The sequence below is a fragment of the Tursiops truncatus genome, chromosome 16, assembly GCF_011762595.2.
Source record: "Tursiops truncatus isolate mTurTru1 chromosome 16, mTurTru1.mat.Y, whole genome shotgun sequence".
Taxonomy (NCBI): Eukaryota; Metazoa; Chordata; class Mammalia; order Artiodactyla; family Delphinidae; genus Tursiops; species Tursiops truncatus.
This window is the reverse complement of record NC_047049.1, coordinates 31,077,809-31,101,922: the sequence shown is the minus strand read 5'-3', so window position 1 is coordinate 31,101,922 and position 24,114 is coordinate 31,077,809. Positions and strand designations below refer to the sequence as shown.

The window sequence follows — 24,114 nt, the reverse complement described above, 5'->3', positions numbered from 1 at the left end:
CTTCCCAGACTGGGGCACGAACCCATGTCTCCTGCATCGGCAGGCGGACTCTCAACCACTGCGCCACCAGGGAAGCCCCATATGGAATTTTTAACATTTCCTCCGACAATAAACTGAAATGTCATCTGAATGTGTAGTAGTATGAGTCTAACTGTGTTTTATTAGCAAGGGTATCAAGTTGATATTGTTCTTCACATTCTCAATACTTAAGATTCACATTGTGAAAATACACTTTGCTACTCATAGATGTTGATAGAAAGTTTTAGGGAAGAGAAAAAAAATCCCTCGTCTGAAAAATAAGGAAGCAGAAAGAAGGTCTAAGTCAGAATTTCCTCCCAGGGGTCCCCTCTCTTTTCACCAAGGGCTCGCTTGGCCTGAGCATGTTATTGTTGTCATATCTACTGCCTGGCTTCTTTACTAAGCTTCCCTTTCCTTCATATCTGCAAACAGTTGGCCAACGTCTTCCTTTCCCCTTCCCTCCTCGTAAATAACTTCTGCAGTCAGAGGAGAGGGAGGGGCATGCTGGCTGTCCTCTGTGGTGGTGGAGTCCAGTACAAGCTCTGGTTTTGCATCAGGAAGACAGGGTTCCAGTTATTTCTCCGCCACCAAACTGGCTGTGTGACCTCTTATGAGCCACTGTGTCTCAGTTTCCCCCTCTGTGAGATGGGGATGCCACTAGCTACTTTATCTAACACAGAGTTACTGTGGTTAGGTAATAAGGTAACTTTGAACATGTAAAGAATTAGCCAAATATAAAGTAATATTGCTGGAAAGGGACTGAAAGTTTTGAGGGTCAAAAATGTTATGCTAAGTGAAAGGAGTGAGATGGAAAAGACTGTATATTATATGACTCCATCTATATGAATGTTTGGAAAAGGCAACTCTATAGCAACAGAAAGCAGATCAGGGTTACCCAGGGCTGAGGATGGGAACAGCATTGACCACAAATGAGCATAATGGCTCTTTTGGAGTTGGGGTAGGCACAGAAAGTTTCTAAAACTGGTAGTGCTGGTTACAAAACTCTATAAATGTAATGATTTACAAAAAACATTGAATTATACATGTAAAATGAGTGAGTTTTATGATACATAAGTTATAGCTCATAAAGGATCTCAGTAAATATGATTATTGCTATTTTCATTTTCTCATCTTGTTATCTACCACGGCAGTATCTCTAGGTGCCGGGCACTGTGCCAGGTACTTCACATGTGCCACTTCTAGGCCTCACATAACATCAAGGGAAGCAAACAGAGGCTCAGAGGGGTTAACGGGCAGGGCCAGGGTTGGAAACCAAGGCCATTCAAGTTGAAAGCCTAGGCAGGCAGTGTCCTCTCTAGCCAATATCTCATAATGTTACTCTGGGGCATGATTTGGCATGTCAGATTCACTTGCTGCTTCTCCCTTATGTGGGGAAAGATTAGTGAAACAGAGGGCTGCTTTTGTGAATGCCCACGGGAGGATGGAGAGTTACTCCTCGTAGGCCAGTGACCCTCTCTGCCGCCCTGGCTGAAGTCAGACCCCGGGGCATGGCTGGGGTAGGACAACACTGTACCCTTCTCATTGCCAGGATCCCTGCTTCCTGGCCAAGCCGAATTCTTGGTTGGAAAGCTCCAAGGGAGAAACTGGGGATGCAATAGAGGGAGATGTGTCCAAAAGCTTACTAATAAAAGAGAAAAATCATCTTTGTTTAAATCATAGGGAGCAAAAAATTATGTTAAGGTTTGATTTAACAGCACAGGCCTTGCACAAGCTGGTGCTTACCGAAGTTTCTTAACTTGCAAAACAATTTACCCTTAGTTTTTCCTTCTACCACGTATATTTTATACATCATCCTCTTTTCAGTTTTGCATACAGTGGTGGTAGGTTTCCTTATTCTTAATGATCGCAGTGTTGGCATTGTAAGCCCTTGGGATTTAACTCTCTTTTAGCTGTTATAGACACCGTATTATCATTAGTGGGGCTTGCATACTAGCCGAAGCATCCCTTACTCACAGGTACTGTATGAACTCTTACAAAATACATAAAAGAGATTTAATATAAAAACTAATGAATAAAAAAATCCAGTGGGCTAATGCCTTCATGATGGGGCCATGTGATTCCTTAAAGACAGCCAGAGTTGGGGGACTCAATCTCTCTCTCAACCAACTGACCCATCTACCATTTCAGCACCTACTCTGAGCCAGGTCCTGTCTAGGCCTTGGAAACACAGCTATGAGCAAGACATGGAGCTGAGAGTCTTATGGGAAAGACAGGCTGATTGGAGTACTGGGTGTGTTTTAGGAAGGAGAGGTCTGTGTAAGGCAAGAAGAGCATTTTAAGATGTAAGCACCAGAGAGTATTAAACTATTACTCTAAAGGAGGGTTTAAGCCTTCATTTATCTGTATCAGTGAAAGGTTCTCTATTCCAGTAATAACAGCCCTTCTGAGTTATCAAGTGTCAGGAGTCTCCGTTTCAGTTGGGACCAAAGCGACCTTGCCGTGACGTTTTAGGTTGGTGTGTTGACATTTGTTCCCAGAAATTAAGATGAGCTGGATAAGATGGCTCTGACCTCTAGTCCCCAAGTATAAAAAGCCTGTGGATTCCGAGGGGGAGGATAAATAAGAACTTGTGAAGAGGATGAGCAATTGCACAGGAAATGAGTCTAGGAAAAGATTTTTAAAAATACTCTTCTTTCATTTTCTCTCAAGGAGCACGTCCCTGAAAGCAGAGGTCAGTCTCCCAGTCTCTGTGTTCAGCCTTCAGGTCTGGGACAGAAGGGAGAGTGTGTGTGTGTGTGTGTGTGTGTGTGTGTGTGTGTGTGTGTGTGTGTTTGGTACAGGGTGGGGGAGAGGAGAAGGAGAGAATGCTGTTGAGGAAGCTCCTGCACTTCTCTGTGCTGTAAAAGGGTTGGGGTATGGGCGCCACTCAGTACTGTGGGCCTCAGTCTGGGGCTTGCCAAACCCTACAGGAGACATCTAGGAACCACTGAGTGTTCATGGTTTGGGTAGGGATGACATGGTAAAACTAACTTTGTAATGGAATGAAGCTAGCAACATTTGGAGGGGGTCAGAAGCTCATCTCAGTGACTGAGGAGAGAGCCTAGAGGCAAGATTATGGCTAGTGGACTCTGTAAGACAGAAGGTATGAAGTGATAAAGTAAAGAAAGCCTGGCTCAGGTGGTGGCAACTAAAATAGAACAGCAAATTCAGGAAAAAGCAAAGCAGAATTGGGACAGAACATGGGCACTCTGAGACATGGAGCCAGAGGCTGATGTGTAAAGAGGAATAAGGATGCCCAAAGAGTAAGGGTGTTGGATGCACTGAGCTTGAGGTAGTGGGAAGGTCAGTGTGTTCAGAAGGGAAGAAAGGTCAAGGTTGGACACCAGAGAGTTATCAGCTTAGACCAGAGAAGTGAAGCCAGAAGAATGGATAAACCAGGAAGAAGTGAAAAATACTACTCTACCGAGCACCTACTGTGTGCCAGGCACTGCATTAAGCATTTCCCATTCACAATTTCAGAATTCTCCTGTCTCAGGGCACGGGCTATCGTCTCCATTTACCGATGAGAAAATGTGATGCTTGGAGAGGTGAAGTACAGACCCAAAGTGATACAGTTGATAATGGGGAGCACTGGGATGCCTGGCCCATAACCCAAGCTCTTAACTGCACGACGTTCTGAAGGAAGAGCAGAGGGCTGAGGCTGAACGGTGCAGGCATCCTCAGCCAGGGGAGGGGAGAAGGAGGGCAAGCCAGCCAAGTGCCCAGAGAGGTAGGATGAAAAAAAGGACTTGTCTGATAGAGGCACAGGGGCATGGGGGCGAGGGTCCCCTCACATAGGTGCCCCCAGACGGTGGATGAGCCTGAGGAGAAGGCCTCTGTTACCATTTATTAGGACATTTGGATATACAGGGATTATTTCTTAATATTTGCTCTGAGTTGTTTGTTTTATTTAGAACAGATTAAAAATGAAACCCCCAAATGTAATCATTTCACAATAAAAAAAACAGAAACAAAACCACCAAATCTTGTGTACACTCTACCTGAAGCTGTCCCTGGAGGTGAGGCTGGCTTTGAGAAGTTATTTGGCTTGGTTGATCTATTCACCATGGGAGCTGAAACACAAAATCACACCTATATTGTAATTATATACACACACACACACACACACACACACACACACACACACACATATACATATATAGTAGATAGTCTACTGAGGGAGATTCACACTTATGGAAAAATGCATTGTGGAAATGATGGGTCAGACCAGAGAATCTGCAGAGAATGGGGGACACAATTAGTAAGCCACAAGCCATTAAAAGAAGCCTTCTCAGAAGAAAAAAACATTTTTAGAATGAATATATTAATAATTAAAGTGAATACTGGCTTGGAATTTCATTTGCCAAACTGGGTGTCTAGGAGATGAAAGAGTTTGTTTTTTTACCAGGAGACGTGCATTGAACTAACAATGGAGGGGCCAGATTAATAGCCCCACCTTCCCTGCCACACGTAACACACATAGCACATATCATTCCTCTTGGATTTTGTAGGTTTTTGGGGGGTGGAGGTGGGGGCATTTAATTTGTATTTATTGTTTCATGGTGACGGGTGAATTCAGAAATTCTGGTGGGTCTAGAAGCTGTCGGTGATATTTAGGGCGTGGGAGAGGGCTGCGACGTGATGGCAGTGTAAAAACCGAGTATTGCTACCTTGGAGTCAAGTTTATTAGATGAGTAATGTTACTTGAAGAGGCAGCGTTTATACAGGATTATATTTTCCATAGCGACTATATCCAGAGTAATCACACACTGTTCCACACCTCATCTGAGGCTATGTGGCACGGGCTTTTGGAGATAATTTGTTTGTAGCTGCGTTTGTTATTTCGTGAAGGATTTACAAGTGAAATGTTTCTCATGGGCCTGAGATAGCACTCAATTTTAAAGAATTAGAACATAGAGAATATTTTACTCTTTCATTTTTTCAGTCCTCTGCAGAAACTGTTCTGGGGCAATATTTGTAAGGTCAACATGGTGGCTCATGACTTTGTGAGTATTAGGTTTTATAAGAAATCCATTCTAAGTGAGTAGCTAAAGAGAAGAACTTAGGTGCTTTTATACCTTGAGAAGAGAGTATTAAATCATGGAAGAGGATGGAGAAAGAAGGGTAAAGGCTATAAAACACAGAGATGGGTTGCTCACTATGCTCTCTGTTCCACTAGCCAAAGAAGGCAAATGCTACGGCCACAGAGGAGAGAGGCCTGGGCACTATCATTTCTGAGCCCCTTAGAGCTCGCTACCAAATGGTTTTGTATGCCTCTATCAACTGCAGAAGTTTTCAGGTGCTTAAAACTACAAACTCTTGCCTTTTTCAGATGGGGGTGAACTGTCTTCTGTGGGATGAATATAGTTTTCATCTTCATCTTCCACAGGGACCACATAATCAGCCTAAAAGAAATACAGAAATGCTGTATATTCAGAGTTTACTGCATAAGAAGCAGTGATATTTAGAAAAATCTTCTGAGATATAATCCATATACCATTAAATTCCCCTATGTAGCGTGGTTTGGTGATTTGTAGTATATTAACAGATATACCACACTGCAATCTAGCTTTAGAACATTTCCATCACCCCCAAGAGGACCCCTGCACCCATTAGTCACTCCCATCCATCCCCTCCCCTGACCTAGTCAACCACCAACCTTCTTTCTATCTTTAAGATTTGCCCATTCTGGACATTTTATATAAATGGAATCATACAATATTTCAATACACAGTCTTTCATGACTTCTTTCACTTAGCATAGTAATTTCAAGGTTTAACCACGTTTTAGTATTTCATTCCCTTTTATGGACAAATTATATTCCATTGTATGACTATACCACATTTTACTTATCCATTCATCAGTTGATGGACATTTGGGTTGTTTCTACTTTTTTGGCTATTATGAATAACGTTGCTGTGGACATTCATGTACAAGTTTTGTGTAGATGGACATTTTTCTTGAGAATATACCTAGTGGTGGAATTGCTGGGTCATATTGTAGCTCTATATTTAATAGTTTGAGGAACTGTTAAATTGTTTTCCAAAGTGGCTGCACAATTTTTCCATTCCCACTGGCAATGTATGAGAGTTCCAATTTCTCCACATATTCACTAATACTTGTTATTGTCTGTCTTTTTGATTGTAAGCATCCTTGTAGGTGTGAAGTGGTATCTAATTGTGATTTTGATTTGCATTTCCCTTAATGATGTTAAGCATCTTTTCGTCTGCTTATTGGCCATTTGTATATCTTCTTCAGAGAAAAGTCTGTTCAACCCCTTTGCCAACTTTTAATTGGGTTGTTTGTCTTTTTTATTCTTGGATTATGAGTTATTTAAATGTTCTAGATTTAAATCTCTTATCAGTTATATAATTTGCAAAAAAATTCTCGCATTCTACACGTTGTCTTTTTACTTTCTTTATGGTATCATTTGCAGCACAAACGTTTTACATTTTAAAGTCACTTTTATCTACTTTTTTCTTTTGTTGTTTGTGCTTTTGGTATTGTATCTAAGAAACCATTGTCTATCCCAAGGTCATAAAAGTTTATACCTGGGCTTCCCTGGTGGCGCAGTGGTTAAGAATCTGGCTGCCAATGCAGAGGACACGGGTTGGAGCCTCTGGTCTGGGAAGATCCCACATGCTGCGGAGCAACTAAGGCCATGCGCCACAACTGCTGAGCCTGCGCTCTAGAGCCTGTGAGCCGCAGCTGCTGAGCCTGTGTGCCACAACTACTGAAGCCTGCGTGCCTAGAACCCACGCTCCACAACAAGAGAAGCCACCACAATGAGAAGCCCGCGCACCGCAACGAAGAGTAGCCCCCGCTCTCCGCAACTTTAGAAAGGCCGCGCGCAGCAACGAAGACCCAATGTAGCCAAAAATAAATAAATAAAATAAATTTTTAAAATTAAAAAAAAAGATTTATACCTATGTTTTCTTCCAAGAGTTTTATAGTTTTAGCTCTTACACTTAGACCTATGATCCAGTTTTATTTAACTTTTTATATATGGTGTGAGATTGGAGTACAATTTCATTCTTTTGCATGTGTATATACAGTTATCTTAGCACTGTTTGTTTAAAAAACTAATTTTTCCCGTTGAATTTTCTTGGCACCTTTGTCAATAATCGATTGACCATGAATATAGTGAGGGAGGGATTTTATAAGAGGTAAATAAAGTAACCAGATCTCAGAAGTGGTTTTTACAACCTGCCTTGGTTGGTTGCCAACATGGGGACTGGGAGAAACAAAAACCAAACATGTATTGAGCGCTTCTTGCCAGGTGCTCTTCTGAGTACTTTACGTGTGTAATCTCACTTACTCCTTGTAATAACCCAGAAAGGCAGGTGCCACTAGTACTATGCTGTAACACTATACTAAAGCTGTTACCTGCCAAGATAAGCAGATGGTCAAGAATCACCATAATCTGTGTCCTAACAAGTTCATCTTCACGGTGCTGCGGTGTTTTGATATAAACCCCATTATCCCATGTTCACATCACAAAAAACTGGCTGTAGTTACATGAATAATTGGTCTTTTGAAGCCAGGCAGATCATTCTACTGCCACAACCTACATGCTATTAGAATCCTTCCTCGGCTTTTACAATGGCATGATTAAAATATAGATGATTATTTAAACAATCATCTTAGATCAACTCCAGTGTTTAGATGTTCAGTATTAAGACACCTGCTGTAGGTATTTACATGTTTGCCTTCCCCCAAACTTTAAATGTGAAAAATAGGAGCACCACGGATTCATCTTATTTTCACTTTCCCATTGCCCTTCACCCCATTCCATGTCAGGAGTCGTTAAGATGAGCTATTAAATGCCCACATGAGTTTCTTGCTTAATACAACTCATGTGAACATTTAATAGCTTTACATACATTATTTTACTGAATTCTTTCAATGATACCTACGATTAAGTTAGGTGTACTTATCCTCATTTTACAGGTGAGGAATTTGAGAGCAGTTGAGTAATCTATCCAAGGTCACATAAAATCACAAAACTGATGCCCTGCAAGGACATGTACTGGGTCTGCTTTGGGCACCAATGAAGCCCTGGCACATTTGTGTTGAATGAAGAGCTGGTCTCTTCTCAGTGGATACTGGAGAGGTGGCACAGGATAGCTCTTTAGCCCCTGGGATCTAGTATGTAATCATCTGATTTCAAATGCTGGCTCTATCATTTACCTCTGTGACCTTGGACAAGTTCTTCAACCCCTTTGCACCTCATCTGTACCATTTCCTCATCTGTCATGGGGGTGATAATAGCACACACTTCCTAGGGTTGCTGTGAGGATGTAATGAGATAATACATACGGAGTGCTCAGAACACCACCGACACACAGCACTGGTCAAGTGTCAGCCGCTCTCGTTATAGCACAGATGCTCCTTCCTCCCACTGCCAACTCTCTGGTCAGCCTGAACCCCCATATTATGCCTGTAACCTGCATGGTAGGGCTAAACGTCTTCATTTATGCTTCTGTTTGACTTCTTTTCCTGTCTAATGGCTCAGCCAGATCTTAACGTTGGCTTCTTTTTTCTTTTTTAAACCTCTTTCTCATCTTGACTGTCCATCTGCCCATTCCAGAATGTGCCTCCTCCAGACTTCTCCTTTTCCCACTGGTTCAGGCTTGCCTGAGCCACCTCCACAGGCTGCTATTAGCAAAGCTCGGCCTCTCCCCACTGGGGCCCACCTCCAGTTAGTCACAGAGATGGAGAGCTTCACATAACCCACAGTCTGCATTTGTATTCTGTGTCTGAATTGATATCTTCATATGGATTTGCCGAATGCCGAAAGAATTCACCGTGAGACCCTAACAGATGGTCTCCTACCATGTCCCACGCTCAGATTCTCCCGGCCACCCTGTTCTCACCCTGAAAGGGCAGCATCCCCTCTCAGACTGACAGACAGACTGAGGATTGACAAACCATACTCATTCTCAGTCTGCTGACTTCCCGACTTAAACTGTCTCTAGAGAGGGGGTCATAAACTCAAATACTTATAGGAGCAGGCGTGGAACAATAAGGGGACATGTACAGAGTCAGGGTGTGTGCAAGTCTTGTATGAGTGATGGGGATGATGACAAATGGAAACAGGGGCCAGGGATTCACAGCTGAGCTGGAGTATTGCCATGAGGCTCAGCTGCTTTGAGGCCATGGCTGGCCAAGTGTTGACAGGCCCTCAGTCTTCAGGAGAAACTAGAAAACTGGATTTTGTAAAGAATCTAGAATATGGTAGAAAGGAATCCAATATCTATATATGATACATGGAATCCTTTGTGTGAGGCACTGTATTTAGTGATTTTATATATATATATATATATTCCTTTATTAAATCTTTAAAATAACCTGAAGAGAGGAAAAGCTGAGACTCAGAGAGTTATCTGACTTGCCTAAGTCACACAACTAGTAAGGGTCAAAGCAGGAATTTGAGCTTGGGTGCTGCCTCTATTTTATTTAAAAGTCTCTTTTCCATCTCTTCTTGGGCTACAAATTATTCTAAGGTGGAAATGAAGGTCATTTCACAACATGCTCATAAGCTGTAGGTTTTACCATCTACAGGCATTTAAAAACAAGTTACTTCTGGGGCTTCCCTGGTGGCGCAGTGGTTAAGAATCCGCCTGCCAATGCAGGGGACATGGGTTCGAGCCCTGGTCCAGAAGATCCCACATGCCGCGGAGCAGCTAAAGCCGTGTACCACAACTACTGAGCCTCTGCTCTAGAGCCCATGAGCCACAACTACTGAGCCCGTGTGCCACAACTACTGCAGCCCGCGTGCCTAGAGCCCGTGCTCTGCATCAAGAGAACCCACCACAATAAGAAGCCGTGCACCGCAACGAAGAGTAGCCCCACTCTCCGCAACTAGAGAAAGCCCGCGCGCAGTAACAAAGACCCAACGCAGCCAAAAATAAATAAATATATACATAAGTAAATTTATAAAAACAAGTTACTTCTTCAAGAAGCTGCAGTAAGATTATGTCGTGATGGTTAAGAGTTGCCTTTAATGTTCTTTTCTTTCTCAGACTGTTACACTTGTAGGGTTGTTCTAATGGCTAAGTTTGAGGGCTTGTCTTTGACTTTATTTAAAATACAAGTACATCTGGGAGCCATAACATACTAGGCTTTATCAGTCATTCCTCCAATAGCCTGAATGGGTTTACCTGTTCATTTTTAAATTGGAACAATTCCATATGGAATAAGACGTGAAAATCTAGGTGCTGGCAGAAGGGAGATTGATGACATAAACCGAGAGTTGGGTCCTGGACAATTGGCAAAGATGGTCCCTGGATACCCAGGACTGGGGAGAGGGAGTGAGAAGCAAGAGCTGCCGAGGGAAGTGAAGGGTCAGCTCCTCCACGGGTTGTGCAGGGTCTTCCTACAGACTAGGGGTCTCCAGTGTATGTCCCACTGCACCCCTCTGCATTTTAGAGGAGGGGGGTGGAGGATCAGAGAGAAAAGAAGGTGGGGGAAAGAAAATGAGGCAGGACAGGGAGAGAAGCAATGGGGAATAAAGAGGGAAATATATTATGGAGGAAAGAGAGGTTTGCAGGAAACTGAGGGACTCTTTCTCGAAGGAATAATAAGAGGGGCACAGCTCCAGTATGGATATATATGGCTGTAGTAAATGAAAGTGCTTAAAATAAGACCATATATGCCATTTTTAAAGAAAACATCCTTTCAGCATAACAGTGGAGAGTTAGAGGGGGCAGGGTGGCTAGTGCCGGCCGGAGAGCAGGGCCTGGAGGAAGGAAGACACGCCTGAGGCCACACTGTCCTGCCCCTCCCCCTATCCGGCCCACATCCTGCCTTCCACTGGGTCTGGGCAGTCTTCTGGACAGAGTTACTTTACCTCATCCTCAAGGAGCTCTTTGGGTCTGGGTGGGACTTGAGGTTTGTGCAGAGAAGTCGGGGCTGGCAGAGTGGCGGCCTGCCTCGCCTTTGCCGAAGGCCAGTTGGGTTTACTGGGAAGGGTCTTGCTGAAGGGCGGAGACTGCCTCTGGCTTGACCGATTGTCTTTGAGAGGAAAAACAACAAGAACAACAAAGCATAAGATGAACGGGTTCTGGATCATTCCCTGGGCGGAAGCCACCGAGATCTAGAAAGTAAAAAACCCCCAGCATCTATGTAGCCAACACATTATTAACTGGGGCATTCCCTTAAAGAGTAGAATGACATGTTAGGCAAAGATTTCAACTGCGCATTGACTTACATTATAAAAACCAGGAGAATGTCCTCATCAAAAACATCCTCCTAGGGACTGATGGAGACCCACAGACCCAGGAGAGCAGACAGCCCAAACACTCTGCTAAACAGAGTGGATGGTGACCTTGTGTGTGTGTCGGGGGGGGGGGGTCTCGGGGGGGCGTTACTCCTCAGTGGTTCACTTTGCTCCATGAAGCCTTAAGGGCAGTGATTCTCAATCCTGCCTACACATAAGAACCACCCGGGAGCTTTAAAAAATGCCAAGGCCCCACTCCAGACATGCAGTTTGAACTTCTGGGGAGGGACCTGGTATTGTAAGTTTTAAAATTCCCCAGGTTATTCTAAGGTGTATTCAGGGTTGCAACTACTTATGCGGGTGAACCTATACGTTCCTCCCCTTGATGATGTCCTCGAATCATGGGGAAGTCGTGAGTACCCCCTGGTCCAGGACCGTCCTCACCAGGTGTCAGGGAAGGAGTCCAGGCTCCTGCTCTCCACCCACCAGCGGCACTCCTTTGGGCTGCTTCTTCATTACGTAACCTCTCTGGGACTCACATTCCTCATTTTTAAAATGAGGATCAGAGCTATCCACCTCAGAGAGTTATCGTAGGGATTAGGGAGAAAGCAGCAAGGCAGAGCTGCTGCCTAATATACACAACTAACCTTACCTGCATAATGTGGTGGAGGGCTTAGGCAACAGGGCGTCTACCCGGTTGATCTGCGAGCACACATTCTGACTGATACACTGTAGGAAAATCTTCGCATAGGAGTAAGCTGGTGGGTTCCCCTTCCCGGAACCAGCTCAGGCGCTTACCCGGGCTTCCTGCTCCTTCCTCCTGCTACGGCCGGCCCCTACCTTGGTACAGCTGCCCCTGCCTCTGCCTGGCCCACTCCGCTCTCCTCCCGGCGCCTGCTCCAGCCCTCGGCCCGCGCTTCTGCCTCGCTGAGGGTATGTGGTTAACTTTACACTTGGTGCCTCCTTCTGGTGGCGTAGCTGCGTTCAGGCGCCAAGGCATCTACTTTACTGTGCCTATGACTGTCAGTTTGTGTAGTTTTATTGGCAGCTCTTGGAGTTTACTGAGATTTCTTAATATAAGATTTAAGCCCATCAGAAGGAGCAAAGCATAGAAGACAGGCTTCGAAGAGTATGACCTGGAATGAGCCGCGTAACCGTCCTGAATAGCGGTTTCTTGGTCTGTAAACAGGCCTGATGCAGCCCCTTCCTTCCCAGGGTTGTTGCGATGATTGAACGAGGTCACAAATTTGGTTGCGGTGTGTGGAGCAGAGTGGTAAAGAGCACGGGCTTTGGAGGCTGAAAGGCCCGACTTGCATCCCAGCTCTGCCACTTATAAACCTTGGTCCAGTGAGTTCACTCCTCTGAGCCTCACTTTCCTCCTTTGTGATTATCGAGAAGGTGAAGTAGGCCATGGCTGTAAAGCACTAAGTTGTAAACTGTAAAAAGTCGGGGAGTCTGCCTGTCCTGCTTGCTGCTTAGCATAGCTCCAGCACATAGTAGGTCCTCAACAGATGTGGCGCGAAGCAGGGGCAGTACCTGGTACCCCGTAAGGAGGAAGTTATCCTCAGGGATAAGGGACACTAAACCCTTTACACATAGGGATGCTCTGTATGACTCCTAGCCTCACGGTGATCACATGGACACACTCCCCACCTCACCTTGCTGAACTTAGTCACCTGTTAGAATGGAACACAGACTTCTTCTTGGGGGAGGGCGGGGGGGGGGCATTAAAAGCTACACTCAGGCCTGGAGGCCACACCTAAGACTCGTCCTTTTAAACAATAAGGCTAATTCCAGGCTTAGAGGGCTTCACTCCTATCCCCTCCCCTTGCCCCTCCCCCCAATTAAAACTCCACTGTCCAGACTCAGTGTATCTGTACAGCCTGCCAGCGTGGGGCTGCGGTGGGAGGGATGGAGGAAGGAGGGGCCTTAGCAGACACTGGGATCCCTGAAGGTCATCCTGGTTCCATACAGCCATCTCAAGAGAAATTCCAGAACCTTGTACGCAGGAAGCCAGAAGAGTAGAAGGGACTAATCTTGGGTTGATTTGTCTGGGGACTATTAGGAATTGAGGTGGGGTGGGGAACCACGTCAGGATGTGCTTGTTTTATCTTTTGCCTGTTTTCAACATTCCCAGTTTAGGGAGGATACCCCCTCCCTTCCCCAAAGGGCAAACTTACCAGCGGGGCCTCCAGTGCCTGTGAGTGACCAGATGACCCACTTGGAGGTGGTGAGAGTGGGAGGTGCCCGCCATGCTGCGACCTTGGCCTGCCCCGCTCCCTGCTGCCCTGAAGGCCGAGCGCCCAAGGTCTGGGTGGGGACTCACCTACGTACTCGCCCCTGGTGAAGGGCAGGGCCCGGTGAACTATCCGAGTCTCCTGCTCGGCGGGTGGTGGCTCGTAGCTGTCGTCCCCAGCCTCCTCGGCCGGCAGCACATACATTTCCGAGTCGGAGTGCTCATCTGGGTTTTCATAATCGCTGTCCTGCAAGTACGGATACCATGCTCAGCGCCCCACGCGTGCTTAGGAGGGACGGAGGGACAAGAAAGCAAGGCTGGGAGGGGTCGGCTAACCAGGGTTAGGCAGCTGTTAGCAGCAGCCCTGGGGTTGAAGCCGGGCCTTTTGCCTCCAAAACGTATCACCTGGACTACTATCCTGGGGGAACGCATGGACTACTAACCCCAAGGGTGGCTGAATTCTGTATGTCTGCAAAGAACAGCCAGAGATAAAATATATTTTTGAGATGACAGAAAAAGGACCCAATAAAATAGAATAACCAAATAGGTTTTATTAATCATGAAGGTTGATGGTTGAGGAAAATGTAAGTTTAATAAGAGAGGGTAAGGAGAAGCTCAGGAATAGACACTTCTGAGGAGATAAGGTTTGTTTGTTTTAAACAGAGCTGGACAGTTGCAGGGACAAGGACTTCAAATTGACTCAGAGTCCATTCTCTTTCTTTTTGTTTGTTTTTTTATATAAATTTTATTTAAGTCCATATTGAAAATACATTGAGCCAGTCTAAAGTTCCAACAGTTCACAAGGAGGGAAGTCTTCCCAGCCACTCAGTTCCTCTCCCTAGAGGCAAACAGAGGGACTAGCTTCTTGTGCGTTTTGTTCAGAGATAGTTTATGTGTGTAGCACACATACATATACTCATGTGGAGGAAATATTTGATTCAGGACTTAAGAGGTCCTCTGACCCCTGTGCCCACTGCCCCCTCACACTGCCTGACATGATGCTCAATCCATACATGATCTTCCGATGAATCTATGATGTACCTGCCTTTTGGCCTGTCTCCTTTCCCTGGCAACTGTGTAACATTGAGGCAGGTATAGCGTTTCCTTCATTGCTGTATCCTCAGGGCCCGTGACAGGGCCAGCACATGAGAGACACTCAGGATGTTTGGAACAAATGAAGGCATCAGTGAGCGAGCGCTGTGCTTTCCTCCTCAGTCCGTAGGGAGATGCGGGAGAGGAGAGGAAGAGGGTGAAGAGTGGGATAAGGAAAGAGAAAGGAGGCTGAAAATAGAGCTTTTCCCGAGGTGGCTGGAGGAGTCGGGGGAGACAGAATAAAAGGAGGAAGGAGCCCAAAGGAGGGTGCTTGTCCTTACCCTGGCATGGGGGAGCCAGGAAGGGACAGGGAGAGGGGGGAGGTAAGAAAATTCCTGTAGGGGGGATTTTCCCAAACCCCTAGGTCAGAAATAGCAAATGGGAATATGAAATTAGGCTGAATAAAGTAATGATAATAGTAATGACTATTATTATCACTAACATTTCTATGCACTGTATACCTCATTGACCCCTCATCACAATCATATGAGATAGTTTTTTAAAAAGTCCCATTTTGCACTTGAGGAAACTGAGGCCCAGAGGAGTTGAGTAATTTAAGCCTGCGGTCTGTGCTCTGGAGAAGCCAAAGACTGTTCCCAGGCTGGAGGCCTGGGAGGTGGAGTGGGGGTGAAAGGGTGGGCCAGGGGGAGACTTAACAGGGCAAGACCCTGGCTTCCCAAGCCAGGGACTCTCTTCATCCAGGCCAAGGACCCAATTAGTGCTGCTGCAGCATCCCAGGGAGATGTCAGTATGAGCACTGAAAAGCAATTGCTTTAATAGACATTCAGAAAGTGAAAGAACCAGTGGGCAGCCAGACACATGTGCCTGAGTGGGGGACGGTTTGGGCACCCCACTTTGTTTCAGTTTTCGTGGAGCAGGGACTGGCTTCCTAGACTTAATTACCTGGAGGCTGAGGATCAGTGTGCATCCCGGGGAGGAGTCTGGAGTCCTTGCAGCCCCTCCGGCACAGCAGTCTGACTGAGAGGACCAGGTTGGCAGAGGTGGCAGAGAAGGTAGAAAAAGAGAGATCCCACGTCAGCTGTTCCTGGCAGCCGTCCTCTGACACTGGGCTGCCTACCAGACTGTGCCCCCATGAGGACCAGACTGAGACTATATATCCAGGGCCCAGCATGGGACCTACTGCAGGGTAGGTGCACACTCAGCGTACTTGGAATGAATGAATGCGCTGAGCTGCTGCCTGGGCTCTGAAGGGACTGAGGAGGAGGGAATGGATGCTCAGGAAGTGCTGAACTGGCCCTTCATTTGGGAAGTCTTTTCTGTGGGAGATGCACCACAAGCCCCTCCTACTTCAAGCACAGTAGAATGTGTTGAATGCCTTTTCATCAAGAGAATTAAAAGGGAATCTATTCAAACTTCTGAGAGTTTAAAAAATCCCCTCCCCCCAAATTATTCTAAATTATGACAAATTACTTCTTTTGTTAATTAATTAATTAATTCATTCATTCATTCATTCAATACTTGAGGAAGTACAATACTTTGGACAGTCTAATGGGAACTTTGAAGAAGGGAATGTGTAATCAGACAAAAATCTTCTCAAATTGTCCATTCCTTCATGCATGTAATCAATATTTATTGAGCACCTACTATGTGCCAGCCATCATGCTTGACTCAGAGCACAGTCCCTGGCCTCATAGTGCTTGTATGCTAGCATGGGAGACCAACAACAAACAAATAGTGAATAATAAATAAGTAAATAATCAAACAGATAAAATAGATATGCCTGGTCATAGATGCACTGAGGGAATGATCAGGTTCCTGAGACAGAGAGCAAAGGGAAGAGGGATTCTGTCTTGGAGAGGGGTGCTGGAAAGGCCTTCCTGGTGAGAAGCAGACACTTAAGCCAAGCCTGAAGTACAAGAAGGAGCCGACCAAGTGAAGAAGGATGGGGATACCCTGGTTTCTCCTTTCTTCCGCTCTTCCTTCACCTGCCCAAGGACCATGAGTCTGAAATTGCTGAGTTAGGCAGGACCTCGACCTGCTGTAGGGACTGAGGGCAGGCCTCTGTGCCCGGGCTGGGATGAGCAACCCCTGCTGAGGGGATGCAGGGAAGGCTAGACATGGCTGCAGGGGTCAGATTCCATCAGGTCTGGAGGCTTTAGCAACAAGCCTGGATTTCATTCTATGTACCAAGGGAATCCAATAAGGTAAAAATTGTGAGTGAATGTTCAATCAGTCCTTACTATAGCTGGTACCTTCATTTTGGTTGTTTAACTCTGGGGACACAAGTCATTCCCTCCTCTTCAGGCTGATTTTATTTTGTGTTTGCTAGGTCCCCACCTTGTCTTCTTCCAGCCAGCGAGCTCAGTTTTCTCGGTTGCCTGGGGGAGGTTGGTCCAGCGTCTTAACTTTGCTTCCGATGTGGCCCTGTGTGTGTGTGCCTCCAGCAGGGGGCGCAGCTGCAGTGCTTCTGAGGGATCAGTGCTGCTGGGCCCTGGGAGGCTCTCCATGCCTAGGTGACCCACAGTGAGGCCACCTCACTCCTTCTTTACAAAAATATTTTCTCTGCAGTTGAAACGGGAGGAACTTCCGTCTCCTGATACTCTGAATAAACCCCAGGTGATGTACACAGTGCAGAGCTGGGCTCAGGCTCAATTCTGGGCACTGGACAGGAGTCCTGGGTTCTCATCCTACTGGGTCACTGAGTCATTGAGAGATGGTCGGCAAGTCATTTTCAGGCTCTTGGCTTCAGTTTCCTTATGGGGTATGTGGTTGTGTGGAGGCCCTCTTGGATCCCTTGCAGATATAAAGCTCACAGACTGGAGCAGCCTAACATTCTGCATGAATCTGATATGTGAGGAATAATCATTGTACAGAAAAGTTTTTAGGATGTCTTGTCTCTATAAGATTCAGGCCCAAAGAGAAGTGGCCCCTGGGGCCCTGTGGGTTGCAGAGCCATCTTGAAGAGGTTCACAATTAATTCTGACACACCACTCCAATGTCATCATGTTCAGGGAGAGCCCTCGCCATCTGTGGCCCCCAGAGTCCGTTCATATCTTCTTGGTCACAGCAAGCCCCTTGAGTTTTAAAAGTCTGCTTCTGAGATCTGAGAGCCTGGGTTTGAATTTTGGAATTGCAAGTTACTTAAACTCTCCATGTCTTGGTTTCTTCACCTGTAAAATGGGCAGGGCTGATGTCCAAACTGTTTAAGAACAAATCCAGCCCAGGTACTGACTGTGACCTTAAGGAGTGTCCTGGAGACTCCCCGATGTGCCAAGCATTCACTCTCTAGTTTGTTTAGGGCTCCTGGCAGGGACCAAGCAGTGAGGGGGCACTGCGGAATTCAGGGCAGAGGCATTTGCCAACTGAGGTGGAAATATTCAAGCATTTTAACATCTGTTTGGCAGTGCTGATGAGTACTCTGAATACCAGCAGAAAATGGGGATAAGAATGCCTACTCATAGGGCTGTCATGAGGATTACATGAGGGAATAAGTAGGAAGCTCCTAGCCTGGCACATGATGGTGCTTGCTCAAGTCAGCCGTTGTGAGGTTATTGCTGCCCTCCCTATAGGTGACCCTTCCAGCCCAGCCATCTCCCCTCCGTGATGGGCAGCTGACCACCAGCGTGTCATTCAGAAACAAGTCTTTATAAAGGCCTCTCAGGGGCCCTGGTGGAAATGATACCCTTCTAGTCCCAGGAACAAATACTTACAAAGTCATCTGACCACTGCTCCTCTTCGTCAGCTGGCCTCTCTGAAATGGCATATGGGAAGCAGAATGCACAAACATAAGTCTCAGCTGACCAGCTCCACCCTGTCCACAAGCACCCCGAACCTGCCTTCTCTGCCTTTGAGCCACCAGCTCCTATCTACTAGGCTTGAACGGTTATGACAGTCATCTCATGTTCATTCCTTTCAAATCCTTTTTTTGTTTGTTTTTTTAAAGTCAGTTCTCAGAGGGAAGTTTATAGCTATACAAGCCTACCTCAAGAAACAAGAAAAATCTCAAATAAACAATCTAACCTTACACCTAAAGGAACTAGAAAAAGAAGAACAAACAAAACCCAAAGTTAGCAGAAGGAAAGAAATCATAAAGATCAGAGCAGAAATAAATGAAATAGAAACAAAGAAAACAATAGCAAAGATCAATAAAACTAAAAGCTGGTTCTTTGAGGAGATAAACAAAATTGATAAACCATTAACCAGACTCATCAAGAAAAAAAGGGAGAAGACTCAAATCAATAAAATTAGAAATGAAAAAGGAGAAGTTACAACAGACACTGCAGAAATACAAAGCATCCTAAGAGACTACTACAAGCAACTCTATGCCAATCAAATGGACAACCTGGAAGAAATGGACAAATTCTTAGAAAGGTATAACCTCCCAAGACTGAACCAGGAAGAAATAGAAAATATGAACAGACCAATCACAAGTAATGAAATTGAAACTGTGATTAAAAGTCTTCCAACAAACAAAAGTACAGGACCAGATGGCTTCACAGGTGAATTCTATCAAACGTTTAGAAAAGAGCTAACACCCATCCTTCTCAAACTCTTCCAAAAAATTGCGGAGGACGGAACACACCCAAACTCATTCTATGAAGCCACCATCACCCTGATACCAAAACCAGACAAAGATACTACAAAAAAAGAAAATTACAGACCAATATCACTGATGAATATAGATGCAAAAATCCTCAACAAAATACTAGCAAACAGAATCCAACAACACATTAAAAGGATCATACACCATGATCAAGTGGGATTTATCCCAGGGATGCAAGGATTCTTCAATATATGCAAATCAATCAATGTGATACACCATATTAACAAACTGAAGAATAAAAACCATATGATCATCTCAATAGATGCAGAAAAAGCTTTTGACAAAATTCAACACCCATTTATGATAAAAACTCTCCAGAAAGTGGGCATAGAGGGAACCTACTTCAACATAATAAAGGCCATATATGACAAACTCACAGCAAACATCATTCTCAATGGTGAAAAACTGAAAGCATTTCCTCTAAGTTCAGGAACCAGACAAGGATGTCCACTCTCACCACTATTATTCAACATAGTTTTGGAAGTCCTAGCCATGGCAATCAGAGAAGAAAACGAAATAAAAGGAATACAAATTGGAAAAGAAGAAGTAAAACTGTCATTGTTTGCAGATGACATGATACTCTACATAGAGAATCCTAAAGATGCCACCAGAAAACTGCTAGAGTTAATCAATGAATTTGGTAAAGTGGCCCGATACAAAATTAATACACAGAAATCTCTTGCATTCCTATACACTAATGATGAAAAATCTGAAAGAGAAATTAAGGAAACTCCCATTTACCATTGCAACAAAAAGAATAAAATACCTAGGAATAAACCTACCTAGGGAGACAAAACACCTGTATGCAGAACACTGTAAGACACTGATGAAAGAAATTAAAGATGATACCAACAGATGGAGAGATATACCATGTTCTTGGATTGGAAGAATCAATATTGTGAAAATGACTATACTACACAAAGCAATCTACAGATTCAATGCAATCCCTATCAAATTACCAATGGCATTTTTACAGAACTAGAACAAAAAATCTTAAAATTTGTATGGAGACGCAAAAGACCCCAAATAGCCAAAGCAGTCTTGAGGGAAAAAAACAGAGCTGGAGGAATCAGACTCCCTTACTTCAGACTATACTACAAAGCTACAGTAATCAAGATAATATGGTAGTGGCACAAAAACAGAAATCAGATCAATGGAACAGGATAGAAAGCCCAGAGATAAACCCACACACCTATGGTCAACTAATCTGTGACAAAGGAGGCAAGGATATACAATGGAGAAAAGACAGTCTCTTCAATAAGTGGTGCTGGGAAAACTGGACAGCTACATGTAAAAGAATGAAATTAGAACACTCCCTAACACCATACACAAAAATAAACTAAAAATGGACTTCCAAGTGCATGCTCTGAACCCCAGCATCATGCTGCCTCATGTCCTTGGGCTCCAGGGTGCAGGCACTGTCTTAGGCTCCACAGGGTGTATAAAGTTGGATGTGACAGGTCTTAGGTAGCTTATGATCTTGAAGAATAAAATAGGTTTGGATTATGACAGTCAAGGAGACTATTAGACCCCTTTCCCACCAAAACACGTTTAGAGTATGAGAAGCTTAGCGTCAATCCCATCACATACACTGACCTCAGAGTCTAAATACAATTCACTCAATGAGACACAGGTTCAGATGGCAGAGTGGCTCTGATGACTGCACCATAAAGCATCCCATCTTCCCTCCCACCCCACTGAGCAGCCATGGCTAGAAGGCCTGGTGGATGGTCCCTGAATCCCCCAGAACCTCAGTGGAAGCTTTTCTTGCCATTTCTATCCCCTGCCACAGCAGACCACTGACTCCAGAACCAAGGGGAGTCCACAGAGGCACAAGGAAAAGAATTATGGAGCTGAAGCGCGGCCAGAAGGAAGTCTTTGGATCAAGGTGGCCGGGTTTTAAGCAGTGGTATCAACAGCGCCCTCTCTCAGGAGAAACGTGATAGAGGCTCTAAGAAGGAGCTTCATTCTACACGTCAAACGTGAGTAAAACCTTGACATTAACAGAAAATAATTCTTATGAAATTATACTCTGGGTTGACTTATACCAAATTATAGTGTATCCTGATCATTAGGTTTGCCAAGAAACTCTAGAAGAATAGGTGAACGAGTCCTCTTCCCAATGTGCCAATACTGGAACAGTGGGGGAAGAAATTTCTAATACCTTAAGTTTGGGGATAACTGAAGGTCAAAACGTAAGGCAGCAAGATGTTTTTGTTTCAATCATTTACAATAGAAACCTTTATAAAATGCTTTTATAAGACACACTTCCCTGACTTGGTTCACTCCTGTTCTCAGTCAGGCAGTGTCCACTTTCTGATTAGCTACTGGCGAAAGCAGTTGCAGCCACCGTCTAACTAGTTTTCCTGTCTCCATTATCCTTCCTCTTCAATTCATCCTTCCGACCGTTTCTGGCTATTTTCTTAAAATAAAGGTTGGATCATGCTGTTCCTTTCCTCAAGAATCATCAGTGGCTCCCTATGGAATAAAGTCAAGCTTCTGTATCAACACATTCAAACGCCTGAACCTGCTGTCCCTCCATCGGCTCCTCTTGCAGCCGGATCGTCCTTGTTCACGTCTAGGAATACCAGACAGCTGGTTCCTCCAGCCTGCACTTTTGATAGTTCTCTGCTCCGCTAGCGCCGCTCCCCCAGCCCATCTTCCTTCTTCCATAGAAATCCCTGTCATCCCTCCTCCATAAGGTCTTCCCCAGTCCCTCTGCTCATAACCCATCAACTTCTTCCTCTGAGCCCTCGTAGATGCTGCTGGCCCCTTGTAGCATGTACTTCATTCTGCCCTGTGCTATGACTAAGTTGTTTGTGTCTCTCTGTACCGAAAAGCAAGACCTATTTAATTTATCTTTGGGTCTGGATGGCATTTTGCATTTGTAGTTCTGCATTAATAAAAGCATAAACTGATAAATGTGTTGAATGGGTGACAATGAGGAAAATAATAATAGATTCCATCATTGAATACCTCCTATGTGCTGGGTGCTAGGGGAAGTGTTATAAGTGTATTTCTTCATTTATCCTCAAAGCAGTACTGTGTGGTAGGTGCCATTATTATCTCTGTTTTACAATCGAGGAAACTGGGGCTAAGGCACATGTGTCTGAGGCACATGGCTGGTGAGTATGGGGGCTGGATTGGAGGCCAGGCTGTGTTGGCTCCTGCAGCTGAAATCTCATGTGAGCCACCTGGCCCTCCACTGAGCATTCAGATAAAACCAAGGAGAAACAGAAAGCTCTGCTTCTATGGTGGGCATTTACCCAGCAATCCCTGTCTAAGTATCTTTCTTTGCCCTGAGGTCTCCCTGCTTTATCATTGCTCCGATCTCCTCCCTGAATGTTATCAGTGGTGGGAGGAGAAGGTGGACCTCCTGGGGACATGACAACAGCCCCTGGCTGTCAGGGCCCTAGGGTACAAGGAGAGAGGCCTTGTTCAGTTCTGACCTCTCAGGGGCTTGCAGAGTGACGAGTGGGGCTTCTGCAGTGACCCCAGAAGACTCTGGGGCACCACGACTGATCTCCCCTCCCCACCCTCCCTCTCCAGCCAGACCTTAGACTCAAAGATAGAGGAGGCTGTTCAACTCTGAAAGTTCAACAAGCAGGTGTTAATGTCAGAGGCTCTGGGGCTTTCAGAATAGTAAATAAGAAATGCCCCAGAAAAGTGTAGCCATCCCAGCTTGGGTCAAAGGGAGGAAAAATGGAAGCCTGGGGTGGGTCTTCTTTTTAGTGGCTGCAGTAACCTTGGACAGGTTACTTAATGTTCCTGAAACACATTTTCCTCATTTGTGAAACTGAGATAGTCATTTCTATATAATGTGCTAATGGAGATTAAATGAGCTAATGTCTGTAAAGAGCTTAGCATAATGCCCAGGACAGAGTAAACACCCAATATGTTTTGGATATCTTCCTTTCCCACAACAATGCCAGCTGCGCAGGAGTAATACAGTTTGCTCAGTGGACCGTGAGCTCCCTGTGAGCAATGTTCCCTCCTCAGAGACCAAGTAGGGTTGTGAGGTCTGAAGTGAAAGCAACAGGCTGCACGCTGGCCTGACCTGCATCTGTAGGAGGTCCAGGCCTCCATTCTTTGTATAATTCAAGCTTTGTCCTTACACACTCCACTAGAGGGACCGTGGTTACTCTTTTGCTGACCTCTGGGGGGCGCTGGCTCTTTCTAGCCTCTGCTCGCTGAAGGTCAGCATCACCAAGGTCAACACACTCTCCAACTTGGCTTAAAGGGTTTGGGAAGCCATTTGCTTCCGGAACTGGAAAGAGGACATAATTCCAGCATCCAGCTGAAACAGGTGGGGCTGTTTCAGAAGCCTTGGGTGGATCAAATCTGCACAGCCCTCCAGGGAGCACTTGATAGGCTTCCTGGGCTCAGGAGGTCTGGTGGGCTAAGATCTCCAAGCACTGGGGCCTCCAAGATCCTTGAAGATTCTATAGGTTCAGGAGGAACTGTCAGGGTTGGTTTCTGAGGCCCCAGGCTTGCAGCTGAGCAGGGACCCCAAGGCTCAGGGAAAGTAGCTGGAAATGCTCCTGGGACATGAGTTGCGGGGGGCAGGGATTGGCAAAGGGGGTACTAACTGCAGGTGATGATGGTGGTTTTGCCAAAAGGACCTTTTCCAGGGATTGAGTGTAAGAGCAGGGAGATTAAGCAAGGCCGTACTGGTCTGGTGAAACAATAGGATGAATTTTAGAGATTCTGGAACTTCAACAGATTTGTCTTTCAGTTCAGGAGAATCAATATAAGAACAGAGTTGGTGGTTTATAGCAGGGTTTGTCAAATTTAATATACATTCAAATCCTCTGGAGTTCTTCTTAAAATGCAAATTCTGATCCAGTAGTTCTAGGGTGGAGCAGAGATTTTGCATTTCTAACAAGCTCCCAGGTGATGCTGTTGCTGCCAGGCTAGGAATTACACTTTGAGTAGCAAAGACTTAGAAGACATGACTGGGCCAGGTTTCTGTGTTCCAAGAGA

At 45.2% G+C, this 24,114-nt stretch overlaps 2 protein-coding genes across 26 annotated transcripts in view; one reads left to right on the top strand and one right to left on the bottom strand.

Moving 5' to 3' along the window:
- ZNF518A (zinc finger protein 518A) overlaps positions 1–6,928 on the top strand; it is a 92,359-nt gene extending 85,431 nt beyond the window's left edge. For 8 of the 22 annotated variants that reach the window (XR_012326968.1, XR_012326963.1, XR_012326969.1 and 5 more), the window contains one exon: positions 6,553–6,927. The gene's annotated coding sequence lies outside the window, so the exon portion shown is untranslated. Of the gene's footprint in view, positions 1–6,552 lie in introns of all 22 variants that reach the window. The other 14 variants (XR_002177220.3, XR_002177222.3, XR_002177218.3 and 11 more) reach the window with 4 other exon arrangements.
- The window catches only part of BLNK (B cell linker), a 72,992-nt gene that overhangs the window by 18,509 nt on the left and 30,369 nt on the right, over positions 1–24,114 (bottom strand). For 3 of the 4 annotated variants that reach the window (XM_033842486.2, XM_073794145.1, XM_033842484.2), the window contains exons 4-9: positions 18,239–18,279; positions 15,471–15,545; positions 13,566–13,722; positions 10,871–11,034; positions 5,342–5,423; positions 4,020–4,091 (exon numbers count right to left, since the gene is read on the bottom strand). In XM_033842486.2, coding sequence (XP_033698377.1) covers positions 4,020–4,091; positions 5,342–5,423; positions 10,871–11,034; positions 13,566–13,722; positions 15,471–15,545; positions 18,239–18,279 — 591 coding nt within the window. The remainder of the gene's footprint in view (positions 1–4,019; positions 4,092–5,341; positions 5,424–10,870; positions 11,035–13,565; positions 13,723–15,470; positions 15,546–18,238; positions 18,280–24,114) is intronic. The other variant, XM_033842485.2, reaches the window with a different exon arrangement.